The sequence below is a fragment of the Python bivittatus genome, unplaced genomic scaffold, assembly GCF_059951505.1.
Source record: "Python bivittatus isolate LINGU-HERP-01145 unplaced genomic scaffold, Pbiv_v1 ctg000070_np1212, whole genome shotgun sequence".
Taxonomy (NCBI): Eukaryota; Metazoa; Chordata; class Lepidosauria; order Squamata; family Pythonidae; genus Python; species Python bivittatus.
In genome coordinates, this window is record NW_028277034.1 from 55,277,800 (window position 1) to 55,287,107 (window position 9,308).

A 9,308-nucleotide genomic window follows, 5' to 3' on the forward strand; every position below is an offset into this window, starting at 1 on the left:
GATTGTCCAACCTAAAACAAAAGGGAGAGCTCAAACTTCTTGTAGAGTTGAAGTTGGAGTGCAAAACTCCACTGTGCGTCTTTTTTACAAGGTTTTCTCCTGGACTGAGCCAAAAGTGATGTCCAGCCAGCCTTCATCTGGTGGAAAACGATTGATTGATTGATTGATTGATTGATTGATTGATTATGTGCCATCAGGTTATTGTCAACTCTTAGTGACCACATAGACAGGTTTTTTCTAGGAGGGTCTGTCCCCAACCCATCCTTCAGGTCTTCCAAGGGTGCCCCCATCGCCACTGTAACTGAGTCCATCCCCCTTGCTGCCAGTTGTCCTCTCCTCCTCTTTCCTTCCACCTTTCCCAGCATCAGAGCCTCCTCCAGAGAGTTGGGTCTTCGCATAATGTGTCTGAAGTAGAGTATTTATTGCTCCCATTGCATATCCGTGTTCTGATTCTGCAGCCCCTGTTCTGGGTTGCGTTCAAATGGTGATGGTCTCATTTATGGTGTGATGGGCGAGTTAGGCAATGGGGTTACTGGATTCCTTCCCTTCCCTTCCCTTCCCTTCCCTTCCCTTCCCTTCCCTTCCCTTCCCTTCCCTTCCCTTCCCTTCCAAATTCAAAATTTTGAGCCATCAAAATTCACTCTTGGCTTTGTGCAAGAGTTTTGGGCAGACGGACCAGTTAACAGCTGACAGTGGACCAGGCGAGAGAACCAGCTATTTCTCTCCTGGACCACTAAGGAAAGATATTCATGTGCTATTAGATGTAGCCTAAAATGGTCTTCAAGCTTGGCTTAAGTCTGACTCTATTGTGCCCTCTACAAAATTTTCTCCTTCCACCAGATGGCACTCAGCTTCCTAAGATGATGAACTAAAAGGAACTTAAGTCAGTATTTCTCAACCTCAGCAACTTTAAAACGTGTGGACTTCAACTCCCAGAATTTCCCAGCCAGCATGGGAAATGAAGCTAGATTTGGAAATTTATTTCTGGATCTCAATCCTTTATTCTGTTTTGGCAAGAATACCAGACGGGGTTCTGCCTGGTGGACAGTTACCACGGCTCCTGATTGAGGGATTCCCCTATTTCTTTATTATGAAGGCCCATGTGGGTCTTTGAAGACGTATGTTATCCCTGATAGACGTTTGTATAAACCAGTCCCAATGACCCCTTCCTAAGCACTTTGTCCATCTTGGAAAAAAGCAGAAAAGCACCACTAATTCTTGTTAAAACAAGCACAAATTCCATCATTTCAGGGGTTGCTGGTGAATCTGCAGAAAAAAGAAACTCCAGCTTTTCACTCTTCCACCAGTGGACCAATGAAACAAGACAAAAAACACAGAGGTTCCCTGGCCCAGTATGGGAGGGTCCTCAAATGGGTTGGGTGGCTCAGCAGCCCAGGAGGAAACAGCCACAGAGGGCAGTGACCAGTGACCAGAGGGGTGGCGGGATTTCCACTACAGCTCATGGTGACTAGTTGGAGCAGAAACATTTGCCTACAGCAAAGTGAAGCCCCACAATACACAACATAACACCCCTTATGCAGGTAGGGTATATAAGCTGGAACAGTATTATTGTATAATATTGTATAAGTAGTATTGTGTGATTAACTCAAGCCATTGTGTATTTAACTTGAATTTTGCTACAATAGGCTCCATCCTTAACTGTGAGTCATCCTTAAACCGGGCGTTCTTAACCTGGGGACTACCTGTACTAGCAGAATTCAGCTAGTACTACTTTAGACTCTGAACAAGAAAACAGGGAGAAAGATTGCCTTCCAAGTGGGCTGGGGGCGGTTTGAGGCTAATGTTATGCATTCCTATCCGGTAGAAATTATTGGTGGGTCATCCCCAAGCTGACTAAGGACCTTTCCTCACTTGTACCTGTTATGGGTGTTAATTTTGTTTGAGCATCACATTAGAAGCCTCAAGACCTCCCTGCCCCTGAGCGCTGTATAACTTTGTATTACAGTGGTTATATTCAACGCATGGGGGGGTACCTATGTCCGATTAATTTCAGCGAGAACGAAACAGGTTGTATAGTGCCTCCTCGTGGTCAGTCGCCAATATAACCATTGTAATGATATGTCTTTCAGATTTCTTCTGCGAGTGTCAGGAAAACCATTAGCAAGTCTGCTAAGAGATCTATAAACACGCACCCACTCTTTCATACACACACACAGAGAGACCCATGCACGCACGCACGCACATGCACACTTACATATTGATTCTGCCTTTAGGTCTCCGCTGTTTTGAAATAGAAAATAAACCCCTTTGTTTGCAGATCTGTAATTAGCCTTTTTTGAGAATATATGACTATCTGACAGTTATTCTTTTACAAGAAAACTGATGATGTTACAATAGGGTGATTGATGAGGGAACCTGAAATTCTGTGCGTTGAGTGCCTGCAGGAAGAGAAATGGCGAATGTAATTTGCAGATAAGATTCGGTAAGTTCTAATACGTTAGTTTGCACGACATTTGTGGTATGGCTTATTTATACAAAACACACCCACTGAGGTGCCTGCCTATTGCTGGCCGTTAAACAGATGTCTAAACCACTAATGAGTCTTGGGTGGGTTTGGTTTTCAGTTTGACTCATGGGTTTGGAGGGGATTTAGCAGGCTCCTTTGGAGGGGTTTAAGCACCCCTGGTGGGAGAATTCAAGCACCCTGTATTCCCATCACTTGATTCAATGGTCAAGCAGAATCGCCCAGAGGAATGATTTAACCTTTCAGTCATCCACTAGAAACAGAACTTTCTCACGGGGAGCTCCCCACCAAATTAAATTATTGCAAGTTTGAAGGTCGATGGGGATGATCTCAGTGAAGTCATTCCAAGTCTGTCTGCGTAAGTCTAACTGTGCCTGTGGGGTTTGGGCCACCTCCAGATTAGATATGGGCCTCTGTGGTCCCACAATATTGTTGCTCTTTCTCAGCTAAACCATTTTATTTCTGGAGTAATTGCAATCCAGGAGAACATGCACTGGATCTGCTTTCCCATAGCAATTCTGGAATTGGGCTTTTTTTTTTTTTCCCATTGGTGTGAATAGCTCTCCTTATTTCCCATAGCAGAAGTCTCTAGCTTGCATTTGAGATGGTAGTAGAGGTGCCAGAAGGCAGTAGCACAGCTGAGAGCTGGAATAGGGCTAGAGACACCCAGGTTCCCATCCCTTCTCAGCCACGGAGGGTCACCCAATCCCTGAGGCTCCCTCCCTGGTGTTTTTTAATTTCTCCATAAACAGTCTCGATTTAAGGATCACCAGTGAGATGGGCAGTCAGTGATGCCAAGCTCTTCAGGAGGGTGAAAATCAGAAGTCATTGTGAGGAGCTACAGAAGTTCTTTAAACTGGGGGGACAGTCGACCAGATGGCCAGCGCTGTTCAATTTTAAAAGTGTGAATGGATGCAAATTGGGGCAAAAGGGCAGATTAAAAGATCAGAGGATGAGATGGTTAGATAGTATCCCTGAAGCAATGAGCATGAAACTGAGCAAACTCAGGGAGGCAGTGAAGGACAGGAAGGCCTGGCACAATATGGTTCATGGGGTCACGAAGAGTCAGACACGACTTAACGACTAAACAACAACAAGGCCAATGGATTCTGAGCTGTTTGCAACTAACCAGGAAAAATATCTTGGGGCCCTTCGTGGGTTGACTTGATGCAGCAGCTGTGATGAAGGCAAATGCTGAACTGGGAGCTGAAAAGGAACTGAAAATAAAATACCAGTATTGTAACGCCTTTATACAAATATATGGTATATCCACACCTGAAACAGGTTGTAACAGAGGTGGACGAAGTGCAGAAAAAGGTATCCAGAATGATTAAGGGGCTCACAACATTTCCCTGCAAAGAAGGTCTGGGACTCTTTAGCTTGGAGAAAAGACAACCCAAGAAGGTTGTCCAGATGTGGAACCTCCTGCTTTGGTGGAGAAAGTGAAGAGAGTAAAGGCTGTAATTAACCTGTGGAATTAATGATCCTCAGACCTGGTGATGGCTGCTAACTAAGATGGCTTTAAAGGGGAGTTGGATAAATGCATGCATTTATCCATCAAGGGCTATTAGTTTTGAAGACTTGGTGTTGCCTCTACGGTGGGGACATGTCTGGCCTACCTCCAAATCCTGAAAGTGAAAATTCACCTCCTTCAGAAGTGAAAGGAATGTTTATGGAATTTGCAGATGCTACAAAGTTGGATGGGACAGTGAATATCCTAGAAGACAGGAATACAAATTATATTGGTTGGTGAAGTGGGCTGATATGTCATTTAGCAGACCCTTAGAACACCAACCCTAAATGGAAAGCTGATATCTGACTGGATAACAGGCCTTGTGAAAAGGGTCTCGAAAGAGCCTTTGGCTGCAAACTGAATATGAGCCAGTGGTGTGATGTGGCTGCGAAAAAGTCAAATGCAATTCTAGGCTGCATCCATAGAAGCATAAAATGTAGATCGGTGTTCTCAAACATAGCAACTTTAAGCTGTGTGGATTTCAACTCCCAGAATTCCCTAGCCAGCATTGTCTGCATATCTAGAAATGGAATCACAATGTTCACAAGGGAAGCATTTAAATTTGGTTGTGCATGCCCCAACCTGAGGTTTTTCTATACCACCAAGACCAAACATGTACGTTTCTCTTTTGAGCTTCTGAGGGGCGTGGGGAAGAAATATGTGCCAACTCATATGTTGGACATTCACCTCTGTCGTTCATTTCATCTCCGGGGCAAATGCACGCAGTTTCCTCGAAACACTTAGCTGGCCTTTGCCTTTCACTTCTGCTCTTTTGCTCTTTCCCTGGCTGTTAAGAGGACAGAAAGTGAACGTCGCAACCCTCAAGGGCTGGTGGTTTTGTTCCAGTGCTCCAGAGAGGTAATGCTGGCAGCCGTTCGTTTGTATTTAACTGACGAGAGGCAAATTTGCTTTGGCAAAGGAAGCGGCATTTCCAAAGAATACATTGTACAGTCACTCAGTGACAGAGAGCAGCTGGCTGGCCATGTCACCGTCATTTGTAGGAGAAAGACGCAGAAGGAAGAGAGAGAGAGAGAGAGAGAAGAGTGCAGCTTAGCACTGAGACGGGGAAAGCCTTTGAACGTCTTTTTTATTTTATTTTTTAAAACTTTATAATGCAAGTACGTTCTGCAAAATTTCACACTTGCAAAGTCCCTGCTTCTGTATCGAGAATTACAGTCCAAACTAGCCTCTCCGCTCCTGCTTGCCCTATTCTGATGAAGAGACTAATTTATGTGCTGTCTTCTCATTCCTGGAATCTTTGAGACAAAGCAAAGACCCTCCCTCCCTCCTTTGTTTCTCTCTCTCTCTCTTTCTTCCTTCCTTCCTTCCTTCCTTCCTTCCTTCCTTCCTTCCTTCCTTCCTTTCTTCCTCCCTCCCTCCCCCCTTCTTCTTTCTTTCTTTCTTTCTTTCTTTCTTTCTTTCTTTCTTTCTTTCTTTCTTTCTTTCTTTCTTTCTCGAAATAGAACACCCTGGGAGAAGGTGATACCCAATTCATACATCTGCCAAGGAAACTACATTGAGTTATCCATTAAGTCACTCAGCTGAGGATAACTCAGAAGAGACTTTACCTTGTGATCGCACAACGTCACACTCCCCACAGCAAGTCGCTTCTTCTTTCAATGTTTCCTGGACTGGCTGTGTGAACCATAACTCCCAGGGTCCCTCCACAAGGGCCAGGATGGCAGAGGCTGGAGGAAGTTAGAGTTCAGAAACATCTGGCAGGCCATAGGAGCCTCATCCTGGCTGCAAGGTGAGCCCACGAAGCAGGTGCCGTGGCCGCCATGAATGCAACCTTAGATCTCATCTTGGCGTATGCCATCCGTAGCTGCCTTCTATGCAATCTCAGTCATGCAATCGGGGCACTTGGAGTGGCACATGGACATGAAGGGCGATCCACCTTTAAAATTTGGGTCAGCATATTTAAGGCCAGTGACCAGTGATAATTTTCCACAAATGACTATCAAAGCGAGGTGCTCTTGTGGGATTCAGTGAACCTCCCTTTGCAACTAGCAGTAATTTCTTCCAGCAACAGAGTAGTTAGTCAAGTCATAGTCATATCATTCCAGCTGTTCCAACCAAAGAGCCACAAAAATACAGGTAAACTTCCGTATTCAGGTTGATTTAGCCTGAATCACCCTGTTCAACCTCTACAACAAGGGGTAGCCCTAAGCCGATCTCAACTGGTATCAGCAAACTAACCACGGCTGGAACCTAGTTAGACCTTGGATGGAAGTCAGAAGGAAATCCTGGAGCTCCAGACTAGATTCCAAGATTGAAAAAACACCCTAGAAGAACACAGCACAAACCACTTCCTCCTTGTTGCCGAAAACTGAAACCCTCATGTTGCACCATTCACACATGGCCATTGTGTTCATCAGCCATTCAGCTCAATTGATCTGCTCCTCAGATGGGACTCCACAGTGAAGCATGGGTGCAGAACCTCTCCCCTTCTAAATAATAGCAAGAAAACTGTGGGGATAGCTCCCTGCATTGTGGGGGAAGTCACCTAACATTTCTTCTGAACAGTTGGTAGACCAACCAAGTCAGGTTGCCTAGCCTGGTGTCTGGATTTGTCTGGGTGTGGTTGGTTGCAAGCCACACCATTCCTTGCAGGGCATGGTCCCACAACCATGGGTTGCCACAGGGCCAAGGCAAACTTACAGCTGCTGTACAGGCTGTCTTCTGCAAATCTACTTCATTGATGGGTTCAGCTCGGATGGAATTTTGTAGAAGAAAAAAAGTTGGGGTTGAGGATAAGTACTGGGAAAGAATGGGACAGAACCATTAGAGCTCTTTTTCCAGCTCTTGCCCACTCCTTCCTCTGTGGGTCTGATCCCCCCACCCTATCATAAATCTGCCAAATCCTCATAGCTCCCAACCAACCAACTGCACCCACTTCTTCCCCTCCTCCCAGTTTCTCAGAGCTGCCATTGGTTCTTACTTCTCCCTTCCTTCTCCTTTTCTTTGGATCAAAAGCCTCCATGCTGGGGGGAGTCCATGGGGGAAAAAATGTGTGGTCACAGCCTCCATCTTAATTTTTTTAACCCCTTTCTCCCCTGTGACTGTGTCTGTTTGTTGGGCTGTCTTCCTTCCTCTATAAAATCCATTGTCACAGCTATCTGACTGGAGGCCTGTTCTTTTCAAGCTGAGATGATTCTTCAGATGGAAGTTGAGATACCCTAATTTTTGCAAGCTGTGAAGAAGAGCTGAAAGCAGGGCCCAGCATAGCAGTTACTCCATGGGACATGTCTGGCTGCCATTCTCTTTCTGGAGTTTGTCACCATTGTGGATGTCAGATCAAACAAGCAGGAGTGTGGGTCCAGAAGATGAAATGTTGAGGTTTAGTGGGCACACCAGCTCAGAACTGGTCCTGTTTCTTCTAGGCTGAAGTTTTCTCAGCCAAGGACCAAAATTAGAATAACTTGAACAACAGTGTTTAGCTGTCCTCTTTGATGAGAGCTTTCCCATCATCTGGGTGATGTGTCCTCCAAAGAGATGTTTTGAACCATTGTGGATCTTCTACATCTCCAGCACCAGCAGGTTTCTGCAAGGTATTCACGGACTTTTCTGTACCCAAACACCATCACATATGAGCTGGCTGAATAATATATGGAAGAGAGTATGCCGTACAAGGCACTGAGAAAGCTGTTCTCAATATTGTTCCCGTTGTACCCCAAGACAATAGCGAGCCAGACCATGTCATTAGAGATCCAGCAAACCACGTAAATGGAGAGCAGGGAAAGCAGGATTTTGGTGGCCTGGGCGGTATGTTTATTCCACCCACTGCCTGTGGTGGAGGAGGAGGTGGCTTTGACCTTCCTGTTGTGCTTCCGGAGCAGATCTATGATGAAGCCATTGAGGATGATGACCAGGAGGATAAGGACCAGGTCCAGGCCGACGGATGCGTACGTAGTAAATTTCATGGCAAAGCTCTCTGTGGATCTCAAGCAAGTAGAAGTGGCCAGGAAGGCAATAGTCTTATTCCTTTGTCCTCCTGTCTTCTCATACTGCAAATAAGGGATTTGCAAGAGGACACTGACCACCCAACTGCCGGCAAGGGTGTTGTTGACGTACGGTGCCTGGTGCCTGTGGATGAACTTTGCCCACCAGCGGTTGGGCCTCCGGATCTTGATGAGGTGGAGGAAGCTCAAGTTTTCCACTGACCAGATGCTGATCAGCCTCAGCGTGTGGTACGTGTAGAGGAGGACCCTGCAGCCCTCCTCCCCGAAGACCCTGGTGCTGCTGAAGACAAGCATCCCAGGAATGGCTTTGTAGCAGCAGAGGAGGAGGTTCACCAGGCCCATGTTGACGATGATGCGATCGAGAGGTTGGAGTGCTTTGTGCCGGATGGCGTGGCTGAGGAAGGCAAAAAGGACGATGAGGTTGCCGACCAGGCCAATAAAGGAAGAGAGGGAGATCAGGGTGGATATAATGAACATGAGTTTGGGTGCCATGATGATCCATCCAGCTTTGCCTTCACACACTCCCTATCCAAGGGACAGGGGCCTCCTCCTTTGGCTCCAGAGATTGCCGGAGCCCAGCCGCATCATTTTTCCTTCCCGGCTCACCCGTCCAGGAGGGCTTTCCCCTTTCGGCCCATGAGATCTGCGAGTTCTTTTATAAGCCTCGTCTCCTCTCTGCATGTTTGCAGCCCTTGAGTTCCTTGGAGCCACAATTACTCTGCTGTTTGTCTAAGCAGCTGTTATCTCAGTGTGCTGAAAAGGGTCAGGAATAAAGCTGATTAGCCAAGGACTGATTGAAAGTGTGCAGAAGCTGGGAGGATGGTGAAGAAGGGGAGGGAGAAGACTGAGATGGGAAGTTTGATCCAAATGGCTTTTCCTCCCGTCGCCAAAGTCAACCTTCTCCGTCCTGGGGTCTTCCGAAAACCTACTGAGACTACGACTCCACAGACTTTAACATAATATTCAAAGCGTTGATTCCCCCCCCACCCCCCCACCCCCCCCACAAATAAAACCATCATGGGGCAATCTCACCTTTGAATCAATTTTGGATAAAGCATTTTGATTTTTTTTTATGCAATCAGTGAATCCATATATTAGAAACTCTTCCCACCCCGCACTCGACCGTAAAGTCAAATCTCCTTTGGACAGAGCTGAAATCCACATCTGTTTTCTGTTCTTTTCCATCTTCATGGTCCAGCCTCCCACTCTGAGATTTCCTAATGGTCTCCCATCCCCGGGACTAAAGAGGCTTTTCTGAGATCTGTGAAGACTCAGGTGGGTGAAAACCAAGGTACCATCAGGGTGAGCTCTATCGCTGGTGACTACAAGAATATTTCTTTGTAGGTTT

The 9,308-nt window shown here is 46.2% G+C and overlaps 1 protein-coding gene across 1 annotated transcript; it reads right to left on the reverse strand.

The window, feature by feature from the left end:
* Positions 1–7,465: 7,465 nt before the first annotated feature.
* Positions 7,466–8,493, reverse strand: LOC103063831 (olfactory receptor class A-like protein 1). Its single transcript, XM_007436821.3, has one exon. The coding sequence runs from the start codon at positions 8,450–8,452 to the stop codon at positions 7,466–7,468; it is 987 nt and encodes a 328-aa protein (XP_007436883.3). The 5' UTR covers positions 8,453–8,493.
* Positions 8,494–9,308: the final 815 nt, after the last annotated feature.

Bases quoted from the DNA above. Each gene is read 5' to 3' on its own strand.
- LOC103063831 (XM_007436821.3), bottom strand. From the start codon at position 8,452: ATGGCACCCAAACTCATGTTCATTATATCCACCCTGATCTCCCTCTCT.